The sequence below is a fragment of the Hemitrygon akajei genome, unplaced genomic scaffold (genome assembly GCF_048418815.1).
Source record: "Hemitrygon akajei unplaced genomic scaffold, sHemAka1.3 Scf000048, whole genome shotgun sequence".
In the NCBI taxonomy this organism is placed as follows: Eukaryota; Metazoa; Chordata; class Chondrichthyes; order Myliobatiformes; family Dasyatidae; genus Hemitrygon; species Hemitrygon akajei.
In genome coordinates this window covers 7264232-7282007 of record NW_027331934.1, presented here as the reverse complement: position 1 = coordinate 7282007, position 17776 = coordinate 7264232, and the positions used below count along the sequence as shown (strand labels likewise).

Below are 17776 nucleotides of genomic sequence, written 5' to 3'. Positions count from 1 at the left end.
TTGGGGAAACATGATGAAGTAGGCCAAAGTCAGCCGGATTGTTTCGAGGAAATCTTGACTGACAAATCTCTTGGAATACTTTGCGGAAATAACAGGCAAGATAGATAAAGCAGAGGCAGTGTATGTTGTTTGCTTGGATTTTCAGATGATCTTCAACAAGGTACCCCATGCAAGGCTTATTGAGAAAGTAAGGAGGCATGGGATCCAAGGGCACATTGCTTTGTGCATCCAGAACTGGCTTGCTCACAGAAGACAAAGAGTGGTTGTAGACTGGTCATATTCTTCATGGAGGTCGGTGACCAGTGGTCTGCCTCAGGGATCGGTTCTGGGACCCCTACCCTTCGTGACTTTTATAAATGACCTGGATGAGGAAGTGGAGGTATGGGTTAGTAAATTTGCTGATGACACAAAGGTTGGGTTAGGTTGCAGGGGGATATTGATCGTCTGCAAACCTGGGCTGAGAAGTGGCAAATGGAGTTCAACCCAAAGAAGTGTGATGTGGTTCATTTTCTTCGGTCAAATATGATAGAATATAGTATTAATGGTAAGCCTCTTGGCAGTGTGGAGGAACAGAGGGATCTTGGGGACGGAGTCCATAGGACACTCAAAGCTGCTATGTAGGTTGACTCTGTGGTTAAGAAGCCATAATGTGCATTGGTCTTAATCAACCGCAGGCTTGAGTTTAAAAGCCGAGATGTAATGTTGCAGCTATATAGGACTTTGGTCAGACCACACTTGGAATACTGTGCTCAGTTCTGTTCGCCAAACTACAGGAAGGATGTGGAAGCCATACAAAGGGTGCTGAGGAGATTTACGAGGAAGTTGTCTGGATTGGGGTACATGCCTTTTGAGAATAGGTTGAGTGAACTCAGTCTTTTCTCCTTGGAGTGATGGAGGATGAGAGGTGACCTGATGGAGGTGTACAAGAAAATGAGAGACATTGATCGTGTGGATAGTTCGAGACTTTTTCCCAGGGCTGAAATTGCTAGCACGAGAGGGCATAGTTTGAAGATGCTTGGAAGTAGGTACAGAGGAGATGTCAGGGGTAAGTTTTTTACACAGAGAGTGGTGAGTGCTTGGAATGGGCTGCCGGCAATGGTGGTGGAGGCGGACACGATAGGGTCTTTTAAGAGACTCCTGGATAGGTACACGGAGCTGAGAAAAATAGAGAACTGTAGGTAACCCTTGGCATTTCTAGAGCAAGGACATGTTCGGCATCGCTTTGTGAGCCAAAGGGCCTGTAACGTGCTGCAGGTTTTCTATGTTTCTAAGGTGCTGCACGTGAGGCTGCTGAACAGGATCACAGCTCATGGAATTACAGGAAAGAAACTTGTACTGACAAGGGAGAAAGAGTCAGAATAATGTGGGCAATTCTGTTTTGCTGTCGGTAACTAATGCTGTTCTGCAGGGGTCAGTATTGAGACCGCATCATTTCATGTTAAATCTGAATGATATGGATGACGGAATTGATACCTTGGTGACGAACATTGCAGTTGATACAAAGATAGGTACGGGACAGGTAGTTTAGAGCAAAGCGGGAGTCTGCAGAAGGACTTCCATAGGTCTGGAGAATGCCTGCAAAGTAGCAGTTGAAATACAGTGTATGCAAGTCATGTACATTTGGTAGAAGTAATTGGGCGTAGAAAAAAAAAATAAATGGGAGAAACTTGAAAAAATTAGAGGTGCATAAGTGCTTGTGAGTCCTTGAGAAAGAGGCGCTAAAGATTTGCTTGCAGATTGAGTTGATTAAGGATGACAACTGCAATGTTAGCAATATAAGAGCAAGGATGCGATACTATAGCTTTATAACGCATTGGGCAGATCACTGTTGGTGTATGGTGAGCAGATTCCGACCTGTACTTCCGACTTATTATCTGCGCAAAAGATGTGTTCGTATTGGAGTGGGTCCGGAGAAGTTTCAAAGAATGATTCCAGGAAGACCAAGAGAGGATGACTTGGATGAGGAAGTACGTGGGAAGGGATTCACTCAGTCATCCAACCTACAGAAATGTATCAATATCCACTGCTGCTGATTTCCACACACAAAAAAATCAAAAGGGATTTCCCCAATCAAATCGATAATTAATCGATCAATAGCCCCCAAGTTTGTTCAAATCCCAGATGCAGGCCCCAAATTTGTTACGAACCATAATGCTTTAGAAACAAGCCAGCAGCAATAGTCTACACCTGGAGTCTGGTTTTGATGTTAAATCTATCTTTATTAGAATCTACTTGTAATATTGCAACTTAAACAAGATAAACAGAAGTTAACAGTGTTAAGTTTATAAATGTGAGTAAATATAACTCCCAAACTATTGAGCTCAGGGGAAACAAGGCTTAGAGTCTTGAGATGGTAAAGTACGAAATTTCAGTTCAACTACAGAATAGGCAATGAGAGAGAGAGATTTGTAATCCAGGGTAAATGGCGACAGAACGCAAACATGTAGAATTCCACAGGTTCCACGGTGGTAAAACAAGAGAACGGTCGCTGTAGATTTTATCCGTCATCGTTTCAAATCCACATACAAATTATCACCGAAAGTGACTTGTCACAAGGTGTATCGTCTTCAAGTGAATTACCCCAGGCAAGGGCTAACACATAAGTGGTCTCCACAGGATGCCCCAAATCCGATCCACTCCTATGGATCAAACAAGGTGACAATCACATATTCGATGTACGGTGAACGATAATTAACCCATCCTTGTGGGCATAGGAAAGTTCCAAACAGTGACCCTTGGCCACTAGTTCCCTGGTTTCGATCCTTCCATTTTTCCTCCTTTGTCTCCGTCTGACTCTGAGTGTCTGTGTCCTCGGTTAAAACTAAACAAGCTGCGAGCGATGTAAACAAGCTGCAAGTCAGACTGAGTCGGCATCCTAATCTCTGTCTCTCTCTCTTAAAATGACAGTCCACAGCAAAGGAAACCCAGGGATTCATAACAACGGCCAGTCCCCACTGTGAACTGACTGGTGTGCCAGTAGTTGTGATGATTGAGTGAATCCTTTCCCATAGACCGAGCAGGTGAATGGCTTCTCCCCAGTGTGAACTCGCTGATGATTCTGTAGGTGGGATGACTGAGTGAATCCCTTCCCACAGACTGAGCAGGTGAATGGCTTCTCCCCAGTATGAACTCGCTGATGACTCAGTAATGTGGATGACTCAGAGAATCCCTTCCCACAGACTGAGCAGGTGAACGGCTTCTCCCCAGTGTGAACTCGCTTATGACTCTGTAGGGTGGATGACCGAGTGAATCCCTTCCCACAGACTGAGCAGGTGAACGGCTTCTTTCCAGTGTGAACTCGCTGGTGACTCAGTAGGGTGGATGACTGAGTGAATCCCTTCCCACAGTCTGAGCAGATAAATGGCTTCTCCCCAGTGTGAACTCGCTGATGATTCTGTAGGTGGGATGACCGAGTGAATCGCTTTCCACAGACTGAGCAGGTGAACGGCTTCTCCCCAGTGTGAACTCTCTGATGATTCTGTAGGTTGGATGACTGAGTGAATCCCTTCCCACAGTCTGAGCAGGTGAATGGCTTCTCCCCAGTATGAACTTGCTGATGACTCAGTAATCTGGATGACTCAGAGAATCCCTTCCCACAGACTGAGCAGGTGAACGGCTTCTCCCCGGTGTGAACTCTCTGATGATTCTGTAGGTTGGATGACTGAGTGAATCCCTTCCCACAGTCTGAGCAGGTGAACGGCTTCTCCCCAGTATGAACTGACTGGTGTGCCAGCAGTTGGGATGACCGAGTGAAACTCTTCCCACAGTCTGAGCAGGTGAACGGCTTCTCCCCAGTGTGAACTCGCTGATGACTCTGTAGGATGGATGATCGAATGAATCCCTTCCCACATTCTGAGCAGGTGAACGGCTTCTCCCCAGTGTGAACTCGCTGATGACTCTGTAGGCTGGATAACTGAGTGAATCCCTTCCCACAGACTGAGCAGGTGAACGGCTTCTCCCCAGTGTGAACTCGCTGATGACTCTGTAGGATGGATGACTGAGTGAATCCCTTCCCACAGACTGAGCAGTTGAACGGCCTCTCCCCAGTGTGAACTCGCTGATGTCTCTGTAGGGTGGATGAGTGAGCGAACCTCTTCCCACAGACTGAGCAGGTGAATGGCCTCTCCCCAGTGTGAACTCGCTGATGACTCAGTAGGGTGGATGACTGAGTGAATCTCTTCCCACATTCTGAGCAGGTGAATGGCTTCTCCCCAGTGTGAACTCGCTGGTGTCTCTGTAGGTGGGATGACTGAGTGAATCCCTTCCCACAGACGGAGCAGGTGAACGGCCTCTCCTTAGTGTGAACTCGCTTATGACTCTGTAGGTGTGATGACTGAGTGAATCCCTTCCCACAGACGGAGCAGGTGAATGGCCTCTCCCCATTATGAACTGACTGGTGTGCCAGTAGTTGGGATGACTGAGTGAATCCTATCCCACATTCTGAGCAGATGAACGGCTTCTCCCCAGTGTGAACTCGCTGATGATTCTGTAGGTTGGATGACTGAGAGAATCCCTTCCCACAGACTTTGCAGGTGAATGGCTTCTCCCCAGTGTGAACTCGCTGATGACTCTGTAGGTGGGATGACTGAGTGAATCCCTCCCCACAGTCTGAGCAGGTGAACGGCTTCTCCCCAGTGTGAACTCGCTGATGTCTCTGTAGGTTGGATGATGCAGTGAATCCCTTCCCGGAGACTGTGCAGGTGAATGGCTGCCCCCTGGTGTGAACACGCTGGTGTGCCATGAGGTCAGATGACCAAGAGAATCCCTTCCCCGAAATTCAGCAGATGACCAGCCTCTGCCCAGTGTGATCTGACTGGTTTGTCCACAGGTGGGATGCCCGACAGAATCCTTTCTCACACACAGAACAGGTGAATGGCCTTGCCCAGTGTGAACTTGCTGATGTACCTTCAATTGAAGTGACCGAGTGAATCCATTCCCACTGTCTGAGCAGGAAGGATGGTCGATTGAATCCCTTGCTCCACTTCTTACATATCTAGACAGAGACAACAAAACTGTTGTGCCGTGTTTGAGATTCCTGGAAACAAATTCCTTCCCATTTTTAACCTGTAAAAGATTTACAAAATCCATCAATGGGTGTAGGACAACATTTCAGATGAGATTTCTTGAGTTGCCAAGGTTTGATTTGGTATCACACTGTTACACTGAGGTTAAACCCAAGTTGGACAGAAAAATCATCTCCTGACTGGGCAGAGTGCTGGTATCTGGAATGACCATCAATCACCATATGTGTTTCAAGTTCCAACTCCTTAAAGTGCAGGGTTACAAGCTGCAGCTGGATGCATTTCTTGTAAGTGAGGGCATCAGGGACACTACAGGTCTCCCCATCTTCCCTCCAATACCCCCGCTAATTTGTAATAACCAGTGTGTACATAAGTCTTGCACTGCATTTTTTTTACCCAGTGACAAGATGTGCACAGTGAATTTTATATAGAGAGGTATTCATTTTCACAGCTAGCAAATCACTGTCAATAGGAACTTTGATCTCCTCTGGGTTCGATCCAGTTCATCTGCACTCTCACACAACCCATGTAGCAGGCCTGTAATGGGTAATGAAGGATTTTCTCACCAAAGTTTTTGTATATTGTCCATATGTGGTTAGCTTGCTAAGTTACACTAAAAAAAGTCAGATTTCCAAATATCACTCCACTTCTTCCCACTTGCAAATTCTCCAGCAACTTTTGCAACACCAGAATACACACAAGTATCACCAGTTTCTATATTCTACATAAATATGTACCCTGAACCCTCCCCCCCCATGACTGACAGTGGTGAACTCAGTGATGGTAATGCCAATGAATATGAAGGGAAGGGCAGTAGTCTTTCTGTCTCACTGGAGTCTGGCACATTTGAGATGTGAAAGCTACTTGCTGCCCAAGGCAAAGGTGCTTGATATCATTATGTACCCAGAGAGAATGGGTCAAAACATGTTCTCGCGGGTAGAAAAGTCCAGAACGAGAGGAGTGAGCTCAAGCAACACACACAAAATGCTGGAGGAGCTCAGCAGGCCAGGCAGCATCAATGGAAAAGAGTACTAATGCTGAATTCCGCCGGCATTTTGTGTGTGTCGCTTGGATTTCCAGCATCTGCAGATTTTCTCTTATTAGTGATTGGAGGTAGAACAAAGGTGATTTTCTCAACTGGTGATGTAAAAGATTTTGTTCCCTTTCTCCGAGTTCCTAATCCTTGCATTTAGATAGCTGGAGCTCAACTCTGTCTGAAAGATCCATCGGTTCCCATTCACTCATCAGCCGGAAGCTCCCCGGGGCCCGTGTACGGATCGTGGGGCTGAGAGAGAGGGACGAGAGCAGGACTGTGCCGGGATTGTTGGCCACGGTGACCGGATTTCACAGGAATCGTTCTGAAGTCGGTGTTTAAGATAAAAACACAGAGAATCGTTCACACCTGCACCCGACATTTTCAAGGCCTTCAGTGTACTGCGCGCATGCGTGATACTCGGGGACGTCCTCAGACTGACGTCTGCGTATTTCATCGGCGCTTCAGCGCCGGCGAAATTCTTAACGCATGGCCTTATGGGTAATCACGGTGCCATTAAACTTTTCTGCAAGCACCTGTTCAATGTCCATACCTCATTTTTTTCGTGTGTATAGAAAAATCTGCAGCTGTTTTAACGTAGAAAGCGGCTCCCATAAGCAATATACTCAATATCAACGTGTATCTAATGCCAAAGTAAAATGCAGTTATAAAACACAGGAGATTCTGCAGTTGCTGGGAATACAGAGACGCACACACACAAAATGCTGGAGGAACTCTGCAGTTCAAGCAGCAACTAAGCAGCGGAGTACACAGGCTAGGCTCGGCCTAAACTTTGTCTATTTATTCCTCTCCACATTTGCTGCCTGACTGTTGATTTCCACCAGTATTTTGCAGAAATTAACCAGCTTTTTTTTCAATCAACCAGTTTCCAAATGCTTCTAATCTTTCTTTTGCAGCTTTTCCTGCTGGTCTGATTCCTCCTCGTCGTCGTAAACTCTGGACCCCATCTCTCTTTGCAGCCCCAAAGCCCTGACTCAATCTGGCAACTCTTTGGTTTCTGACTCTGCATCATCGAAGATACACTCGCTAGTCTGCTGTCAGACTTTAGAGGTGCATTGTGTTACGAGACCGCAGGTACGTTTACTGTGAGTGTCCCTTTAAGTGCCTGAGTGAGCGGGTCTGTGACGTGTGTTACGTACCCGTGACACGTGACAGTGGTACCCTTGTCACGTGACTGGGGTTGAAGTTATACTGGACATGAGGTAATGGTTTTGTGATGGTGGAGTGATGTCATTTTCCCGCCAGTAGAGGTCATGTGACAGGTTTTTTCTACAGGGTATAAAAGGGAGACCCACCCTGTCAGGTGGGGCAGTTCGTGGCTAGATTTGCCAAGATGACTTCATGTTACTGTGTGATTTAATGTGATGACGCAGTTTAGTTAAAAATGAAGTTTTATATAATGCCTAAAGTTTAAAAGGTCAGAGCCAACGGTTTCTTTGCTGATGGAGAGTGAAGTTTGGAAGATGGACATCGAGAAGAACCGATTTTCGACGGTGGATTGATTTCGACCTTGTTTGATCCTCATTCGGAAGGATTTCGTTGACTATTCTCGCTGTTGATCCCTGGGATGACCAGAAAGGGTTTGAGAATAGTGTGGAAGAGAGGTCAGTCACTTTAAGCCGTTATATTTAATAAAATTCGACGTGGGAGTTCGACGCTGGGAATCGAAGGACATCGACGTGGAAGAGAATTTACATCGCTTTAAAAAGTCTCTCCTTTTAAAAGTACCGTGAGCTTTTGAACTGTCGGCATATCGTTTTAAAGTACTGTTTTCTTTCGGCATATCGCTTTAAAGAACTGAGTTCTTTTCAATACCGCTTTGAAGACTGTTTGGGACTGCAACGCTATTAAGGACTGTTTGAGCAGCTGAGCTCGGATCATTGTTTGGGTTTGTTTACATTTGAAGGGGGTTTGTTATCAGTGTTTAATAAACGTGTTATTTGTTATAAAACCCTTCGTCTAACTCATCTATAATTATTGTTGCCTGAATACGTAACACGTGAAACACAAAGGAGGGGAGGGAGGGAGGAAGGAGGGGAGGGAGGGAGAGAGAGAGAGAGAGAGAGAGAGAGAGAGAGAGAGAGAGAGAGAGAGAGAGAGGGGAGAGAAGGGGAGGGGTGGAGGGGAAGGGAGGACAGGAGGAGAGGAGGGGAGGGGGAGGCGTGAGAGGGTTGGAGGGGGAGAGGGGAGGGGAGGAGGGGAGGGTGAGAGGGGAGGGTGTGAGGGGAGGGTGGGGGGATAGTGGAGGAGGGGTTAGTGGGGCAGGAAGGAAGGAGGGGAGGGGGAGAGGGGAGGGAGGAGAAGGGAGGAGGGGGAGAGGGGGAGGGGAGGAAAGAAGGATGGAGAGGGGGAGGGGAGGAAAGAAGGATGGAGAGGGGGAGGGGGAGAGAGGGAGGGGGAGAGGGGGAGGGGCAGAGGGGAGAGGGGAGAGAACATCAAAACCACAGTGAGCTTATCGTCTTATTCAGACCGGAGAAAATCATGCAGGTGTATAAGATGATGAGAGGCATTGGTCGTGTGGATAGCCAGAGGCTTTTTCCCAGGGGTGAAACGGCTAACACGAGGGGAAATAGGATTAAGCTGCTTGGAAGTAGGCACAGAGTAGATGTCAGAGCTAAGATTTTTAAGCAGAGTGGTGTGTGGCTGGAATGCACTGCCAGCGACGGTGGTAGAGGCGGATACAATAGGGTCTTTTAAGAGACTCTCAGATAGGTACATGGAGCTTAGGAAAATAGAGGGCTATGCGGTAGGGTAATTCTAAGCAGTTTCTAGAGTAAGTTGCATGGTCGGTACAACATTGTGGGCCAAAGCATCGGTAATATGTTGTAGATTTCGATGATTCTATGAAATTGAAGAGAAATCTCCTATCCCACGGAGTGGTGACTAGTTGCAATCTGTCATATCTGGGAGAGTGAGAGAGGAACGGCAGGGGTAGATTTTGATATAATGATATGGAAGAGACTGCAGGAGCCAGATGGGCCGAGTGGCATTTCTAGTGTACATTGTGAGTGTGGTAGAGACAGTAAGTACCTGCGACACGGGACCTGATACAGAACTGATTTATCTTTCAAAGATACACAATATTAAACACCAGTCTAGTTTAAGGCTAACATCAGCAGAACAGACTCCTCCAATGCTCAGTGACCAGGGTTCAGTCCTGGGTGCAATGAGCAGCCGCAAGAACTGCAGAATCTCACAGTAACAGTCCCTCATGAACCTGCAGCTGCCTTCAGTCACCGTGATGGTTAAATATTTAACACGGAGCTGATTTGAACTTCCTCCCTGATGTGAAGTTGCTGGTGTTGCAGCAGCTGGGATGATTGAGTAAAACTCTTTGCTCACTCCGGACAGAAATGTGGCCTCTATTTATTGTGAACTCACCGGAGCATCACAAGGTGGGTTAACTGAATGAGTCTCTTCGCACACACGGAGCAGGTGAACGGCCGCTTCCCAGTGCGAAGCTGTTGGTGTATCTGCGATGGCCGACTGAATCCCTTCCAAAATGAGAGCCAGTGAATGACGTCACAGTGCTCTGAACGTCATGGCGATGTAACCAATCAGATCACTGACATGGACACGTGTTCGGGCTCCCCTTGTAGCGAGTGGGGCGCTGTCTTCTCCAGCATCTCCGCCTCCACATTCAAGGATCGGCGGCATTCAAGCGCTGGTGAACTGACAGATACAGCGGAACACCATAGTGGGGTGTGTCAGGAATGGACAGGAGGAGGAGTATAGGAAACTGATACAGGACTTTGTGATATGGTGCAACTCAAACTACCTGCGTCTCAATATCACCAAGACCAAGGAGATGGTGGTGGACTTTAGGAGATCTAGGCCTCATATGGAGCCAGTGATCATTAATGGAGAATGTGTGGAGCAGGTTAAGACCTACAAGTATCTGGGAGTACAGTTAGACGAGAAGCTAGACTGGACTGCCAACACAGATGCCTTGTGCAGGAAGGCACAGAGTCGACTGTACTTCCTTGGAAGGTTGGCGTCATTCAATGTCTGCAGTGAGATGCTGAAGATGTTCTATAGGTCAGTTGTTGAGAGCGCACTCTTCTTTGTGGTGGCGTGTTGGGGAGGAAGCATTAAGAAGAGGGACGCCTCACGTCTTAATAAGCTGGTAAGGAAGGCGGGCTCTGTCGTGGGCAAAGTACTGGAGAGTTTAACATCGGTAGCTGAGCGAAGGGCGCTGAGTAGGCTACGGTCAATTATGGAAAACCCTGAACATCCTCTACATAGCACCATCCAGAGACAGAGAAGCAGTTTCAGCGACAGGTTACTATCGATGCAATGCTCCTCAGACAGGATGAAGAGGTCAATACTCCCCAATGCCATTAGGCTTTACAATTCAACTGCCAGGACTTAAGAACTTTTTTTTTAAAGCTATTATTAATGCTTTTTGAGTTAGTGATTTAGATGCATATCATATTATTACTGAGTTAAGTATTGTAAGTAATTAGTTTTTGCTACAACAAGTGTATGGGACATTGGAAAAAATGTTGAATTTCCCCATGGGGATGAATAAAGTATCTATCTATCTATCTATCTGAACTAACGTGTTTGTGATATCCATACACAGATCTTTTCACTTTTCTACACTGCTAAAATTTTACAAAGCACGTCAGTGGGTGAAGGACAACAATTCAACTGAAATAATTTGAGTCTTCATGGTGCCTTCTGATAAAAACACTGTCACTACTCAAAACATTTTGAAGGAACAAAGCTTCATCTTTTAACTGGCCACAGTTCCGGTATCATGCACAATATAAAACTCTCTGCTTCCCTCTCTGTGTCAAAATGGATCACTCCTCCCCCTCATCAGTCTGTGACTTGGCTCAGTTTGTCTGTCTCCTTCGCATTCTGAGCATGCGCCACACACCTACTGAGATCACATTTTATTTACACGGCTGTGACTAGAGACTTTCTGATTATTATGTCCCTCCTGGCATTTGACGGTGGTAAACTCAGAGTCAGCAATGGTATTGAACCTCAGGAGTAGGTGATTAGGCTTTTTCGTTGGAGATGATAAACTGCCGGTAGTGTGTGGCTGGATGAGTGGGTCGTTTTCAGACTGGAAGGAGGTAGCGTTTGGAGTACCCCAGAGATCAGTCCCTGACCACAGTTGTTCACAGTTTAATGTCCTGGCGGAGGCAGCGAGATGTGAGATGTCCCAGTCTGCTGGTGAGGCAGAAAGAGTGGAGTTGGGGGAGGGGAGGCTATTCACATGCAATTCCGTAGCTTTGCAATCAGTACATAGTGCACTGTGGGGCTGCAGTGGCGGGTTCCAATCTGCTAATTAGATTTGCTGACGACACTACATTGATCCGCCGGATCCCAAATAATAACGAGGCAGCGTACAGAGAAGAAGTCATCACCCCGACACTATTGTGTCAAGAAAACAACCTCTCCCTCATTGTGACAAAAACAAAGGAGCTGGTTGTGGATTACAGGAGGAATGGAGACAGGGACCAAATTCAACATTTCCAAGACTGTTATTGACACAAAATGCACATTTCAATATTGATCATGACACAATGTATTTTATATATTGTTAATGACATAAAACATATTTACAGATTGTTACTGACAGAGAATCGTATAATTTATGTTCCGTGTGTTATCTGAATGTACTTGCCTGTGATGCTGCCACAAGTCAGTGTTTCTCTGTACCTGTACCTTCCCGTACTTGTGCACTTGGCAATAAATTCAACAGGACCTGAGAAATCTCAGTGAGATTTGATTAGTGATGATCATCTTGGCAGCTCGGTAGGTCGAATGTATGCGACAGTACACTGTTAAATGCAAAACCCTGAACAGTGTTGATGATCAGAGGGATCTTAGACTCCAAGTTCATCGCTCACTGAGAGAGACTGCACAGATTGATCGGGTGGTTAAGAAAGCAAATGACATGGTTGTCTTTATTAGTTGAAGCATTGAGTTCAAAAGTCGGGAAGTTGTGCTGCGGCTGTTACGAGCCAGCGGTCGTACTGCGACTGTTTCTTTAAGAGCGCCGGCGTGAGGAGGCATGGCTATGACGTCAATCACAGACCGACAGCGGTAACTGTGGACTGAACCATAAGAGAGAGAGAGCGATCTAGATAGATAGATAGATAGATAGATAGATAGATAGATACATTATTCATCCCCATGGGGAAATTCTACATTTTTTTCCAATGTCCCATACACTTGTTGTAGCAAAACTAATTACATACAATACTTAACTCAGTAAAAATATGATATGCATCTAAATCACACTCTCAAAAAGCATTAATAATAGCTTTTAAAAAGTTCTTAAGTAGTTTACTTAAATACATTGAGTCTTAGCCCGGCACTTTAACATATCTTACTCCTGGCGGTTGAATTGTAAAGCCGAATGGCATTGGGGAGTATTGATCTCTTCATCCTGTCTGAGGAGCATTGCATCGATAGCAACCTGTCGCTGAAACTGCTTCTCTGTCTCTGGATGGTGCTATGTAGAGGATGTTCAGGGTTTTCCATAATTGACCGTAGCCTACTCAGCGCCCTTCGCTCTGCTACCGATGTTATACTCTCCAGTACTTTGCCCACGACAGAGCCCGCCTTCCTTACCAGCTTATTAAGACGTGAGGCATCCCTCTTCTTAATGCTGCCTCCCCAACACGCCACCACAAAGAACAGGGCGCTCTCCACAACTGACCTATAGAACATCTTCAGCATTTCACTACAGACATTGAATGACGCCAACCTTCTTAGGAAGTACAGTCGACTCTGTGCCTTCCTGCACAAGGCATCTGTGTTGGCAGTCCAGTCTAGCTTCTCGTCTAACTGTACTCCCAGATACTTGTAGGTCTTGTAGGTACTTGTAGGTCTTCTGCTCCACACATTCTCCATTAATGATCACTGGCTCCATATGAGGCCTAGATCTCCTAAAGTCCACCACCATCTTCTTGGTCTTGGTGATATTGAGACGCAGGTAGTTTGAGTTGCACCATATCACAAAGTCCTGTATCAGTTTCCTATACTCTTCCTCCTGTCCATTCCTGACACACCCCACTATGGCCGTGTCATCAGCGAACTTCTGCACATGGCAGGACTCCGAGTTGTATTGGAAGTCTGATGTGTACAGGGTGAACAGGACCAGAGAGAGCACGGTCCCCTGCGGTGCTCCTGTGCTGCTGACCACCGTGTCAGACCTACAGTCTCCCAACCGCACATACTGAGGTCTATCTGTCAAGTAGTCCACTAACCAATCCACCATGTGAGAGTCTACTCCCATCTCCGTTAGCTTGTGCCTTAAGATCTTGGGCTGGATGGTGTTAAAGGCACTAGAGAAGTCCAGGAATGTAATCCTCACAGCACCACTGACCCCATCTAGGTGAGAGAGTGATTTGTGCAGCAAATACGTGATAGCATCCTCCACTCCCACCTTCTCCTTATACGCAAACTGTAGAGGATCCCGTGCGTGCCTGGTTTGTGGCCTCAGATTCTGTATTATCAGCCGCTCCATGGTCTTCATCACGTGCGACGTCAAGGCAACAGGTCTGAAGTCATTCAACTCCTTTGGTTGTGGTTTCTTCGGTACCGGGATAATACAGGATGTTTTCCACTGTCTGGGTACTCTTCTCTGCTCCAGGCTCATGTTGAAGATGCGCTGTAGTGGTTCTCCCAGCTCAGTCGCACAGGCCCTCAGTAATCGTGGGGAAACTCCATCCGGTCCAGCCGCCTTGCTGGTACAGATCTTCCTCAGTTGACCTTCCACCTGTGCAGCCGTAATCCTGGGCGTGGGCTGTCGTGGTTTTTCGTGCTTTTCAAATGACCAGGAGACGCAGAAAATTCTTCAAGAAGGGTTAAACTTTAATTTGCAAATCAAAGTTGAGACAGTCATTGAGCTAGTCGCTGATTGCCCCCCGATCCTCGGATACAGCCGCTTTTTAAAGCAAACCTGGTTTAGCTGCATTAACATATCCAAGCGGTGCATATCACAGTTACTACTGTTTTTACCTATTGACTTATTTGTTCTAGTCGACTATATAGTTTTAATTACACAGCAGACATGTTCAAAGCAAAATATCCCTACATATTGTCTCTACATTGCTTTAGTTACACAGCCGACATGTTCAAAGATCCCTGAGTTACTGTTCATTAACACATATTGTCTCTACATTCAATTGGATACCTGATTAGCATATATTGACACATCATTGTCCTTTAGCATTTCACACAGTTTTGGTTACACAGCAACTTCACAGCTGGCGACCGCTCCCAGCCACCTCTCCCTAGCATATACCAACACACCATAGTTTTTAGCATTAAGTTTTATACTCCATAAAGTTTTATACTCCATAATATTCATATTCTCCAATATATTCCCCCTTTGAGATCCCTCTGGGTCTCACACTCACACAGACAGAAGACTAAGAGTCTGCGCACAAAAACCCAAATAAACTCAAGCACTTATTCCCAAATCTCGGGTTAAACTAAAATTTCCTGCGCCAAGACCTCAAAGTATTCTCTCCCTGTTACCCTGGGCCGCTGAGCCAAAAACCTGTCCCTTTGTACCTGAGACAGGGAAAAAGACTCAAAAGCCCTTACAATCTACTCCCACACTGTCGTTCTGCTCCTGTTCATCCTGCAGGTGTTGTAGGCTGTAACGATACATTTCCGGTGTTTCTGTCTCCACTACGCCAGCTTCAGCAATCGTCACGAGCATCGGAAACTGTTTGGTTGCAGCACGCACTACAAAAGATTTGAGACAAGGAAGAAAACAGCACAGCACAAATGCACAACTCAACAACACAATACTGACAGTTATTACTACTTTAGTCATCCATGCTCCCCATCCTCCGAGTCTACTTTCTAACCAATCAAAGAACTGATGTCCGAACCCTGCATTCTGTTTGACCTCCGTCCGCAGATTCCTTAACTTATCCATTGCTCGGGTGAAAGACCCTTCTGGGCTAGTATTGTTCGGTATGAAAGTGCAGCATTGTTCTCCAAACATTACACACACACACACCCTTTTTCTGCCAAAAGCCAATCCAGTACCTGTCTGTTTTGCCACGCCACCCTGCTAGTTCAATCTAGCTGTTGCCCTAATGCCTCCAGTGCATCATCGGTGTAGTTGATGAACCTCTGTTGATTATAGTATATATAGTTTATCCATTCAACAGTTTTGCTTACCCCTATCACAGGTATGATAGCTTCCCAGTGAGCATCTCGTGCGGTGTCAGGCATGTTATTCGATTGGTTTGCATGCGGTAACTCATCAATGCTAACGGTAAAGCATCGACCCAATTAAGTTTAGTATCTGCACAAATTTTGTTTAATTTGGCTTTCAGGGTTCCATTAATTCTCTCTACCATGCCCTGCGACTGAGGGTGGTATACACATCCAAACCTTTGCTTTATCCTCAGCGCCTGTAGTACCAGTTTGACCACTTTCTGGATAAAAGCTGAACCATTGTCTGAGCTAACTTCTGTAGGTATTCCAAACCTGGGGATTACTTCATTTGTCAGGAATTTCACCACTGTCTTTATCATGTCTACGTAATCGATCATTAAATGTTTAAATGGTCCTTCAGGTACGGGAATGTGGCCTATTGGGGTTGTAATTCCCTTCCGAACATTATTTTGTGCGCATACCTCGCACTGTGATAAGATAAAGTCCACTGAAGCCTGTAAATAAGGTGACCAAAAACCATCCTTCTTTATTTTCCTTATCACTTCCCCCTTTGCACAATGGTCAATCCCATGTGCTTCTGAAATCAGAATCGTCAGTAGAGGGGTGGGCGCTACCAACAAACCGTCTTCCGTGCTCCACAGGCCTTCCGGGTTCTGCTTGGCCCCCCTTTTTCTCCACATTGTCTGTTCTGCCAAAGTTGCCTTACCTTGTATTTCAATTAGGTCCTCTACGTCAGGTTCTGGAGTTAGGCTTACCTGGGGGGCAATGACGGCTGACGTACATCCAGACGCTTTTCTAGCTGCCTCATCTGTAGCTTGATTTCCCTTTGCTATTACATCGTTTCCTTTTTTATGTGCCTGGCATTTTACTATAGCCAATGCTTTAGGTTTCATTATGGCTTTTATCAAGTCTAGAATTTGCTGACAATGTTGTATGGGATCTCCGCTACTTTTTTAAAAACCTCTCTGCTTCCACACTGCCCTGAACAAATGGCATACTCCGTGAGCATATGCTGAATCAGTATAGATATCTACTTTCTCACCTTTCATCATTTCACACGCAGCTGTCAGGGGTTTGAGTTCTGCTAGTTGGGCGGAACACGGTTGGGGACAGGACTCCATCCTAATAATCTTATAGCTCGACTGATCCTGCTGCACCACTGAGAATCCTGCGTGATTTCCATCATAATCCCTATAACAAGAGCCATCTACGAACAGAACCTTTTCATCTATCTCCTCTAGTGGTTCTGACCGTAAATCTGCTCTCAATTTGGTAAATGCCATCGTCTTCCCTACACAATCATGGGGTTCTCCTTCATAGTCCAAAGGGACAAAATCGGCTATATTACTGGTAGTGTATCTCTGTATAGTTATGTCTGGAAATGTCAATAGCATCTGATACGCTGCTATCCTGGCTGGCGTCAGCATAGATTTTCCCCTTTCTAGCAATTCTGCTACTTTGTGGTGTGTGTACAGAGTCACAGGATAGCTCAGGCTTACAGATGATGCCTTTTCATATGCATAGTACAGCGCCGCCAATCCATGTTAACAGGGTGGATACGCCCGTACCACCTCATCTAGTCTCGTACTGTAGTATGCTATCGGCTGCTTTGCTTTTCCTGTGCCTGTCTCTTGTGTTAGAACCGCTGTGACATAACCCTCCTGTCCGTTGGATATATACAAATGAAAAACCTTCTCGTAGTCAGGCAAAGCTAATGCTGGTGCTGAATGCAATTCCTGCTTAATAGTATTGAAAGCTATCTCCGCCTCTCCATTCCACTGTAAGCCGTTCTTCAAATTTGTAATTCCTGCTTCTTTCATTATCTTTCTCAAAGGTGCCACAATCTCAGCATAATCTCCTATCCAATCTGAGCTGTACCCTGCCATTCCCAAAAACGTCATCATCTGCCCTACGGTCTGGGATTTTGGGGCCTTAGTTATTGCCTCAATCTGATCTGGTGCTATCGCCTTCACTTCCTTGGATATTACCCTGCTTAAGTATTCCACTTGCTGCGTGCAAAATTGCAGGGTTTTTTTTTTTGGATACTTTAGGTCCTCTGCGCGCTAATTTCTCTAACAGAGTTATAGTGTCCTGCTTACACTGTTCCTCACTGTGGGAGCAAATCAACAGGTCATCCACATACTGTAACAATGTACTTTCCAATGGTGTGCCCTCTAGGTCTGCCTTCAATACCTGATTAAAAATGTGTGATGAATGTTTAAATCCTTGCGGCATTCTGGTATAGGTATACTGAGCACCTCTGTAAGCAAATGCAAACAAATACTGACACTGATCGTCTAGAGGAATGCTGAAGAAAGCCAAACACAAATCAATCACTGAAAAGTAACTTGCTTCTGGTGGAACATTAGTCAAAAGCGTGTGTGGGTTGGGGACTACCGCTGGCCAGTCCTCTACCACATCATTTACCGCTCGCAAATCATGCACCAATCTCCACTTAGATTTATCTGCTTTTAAGACCGGCAACAATGGGGTATTGCATGGATTGTTTGTTCTTTTAAGCACTCCTATTTCAAGC

At 45.9% G+C, this 17776-nt stretch overlaps 1 protein-coding gene across 1 annotated transcript; it reads right to left on the bottom strand.

Moving 5' to 3' along the window:
- Window positions 1–2932: 2932 nt before the first annotated feature.
- Window positions 2933–5917, bottom strand: LOC140720880 (uncharacterized). Its single transcript, XM_073035728.1, has 2 exons — window positions 5886–5917; window positions 2933–4121 (listed from the first exon to the last, which is right to left on the bottom strand). Exons 1-2 carry the CDS (start codon window positions 5915–5917, stop codon window positions 2933–2935), a joined length of 1221 nt encoding a protein of 406 aa, XP_072891829.1.
- Between the last annotated feature and the right edge of the window lie 11859 nt (window positions 5918–17776).

What these genes read in the sequence shown, in the direction of transcription:
- LOC140720880 (XM_073035728.1), bottom strand. Translation starts at nt 5,917, where the DNA reads ATGATATCAAGCACCTTTGCCTTGGGCAGCAA. An exon ending in ACCTTTGCCTTGGGCAGCAA is followed by an intron (nt 4,122 to 5,885) that starts GTAGCTTTCACA and finishes CACTGGGGAGAG; the next exon opens with GCCATTCACCTGCTCAGTCT.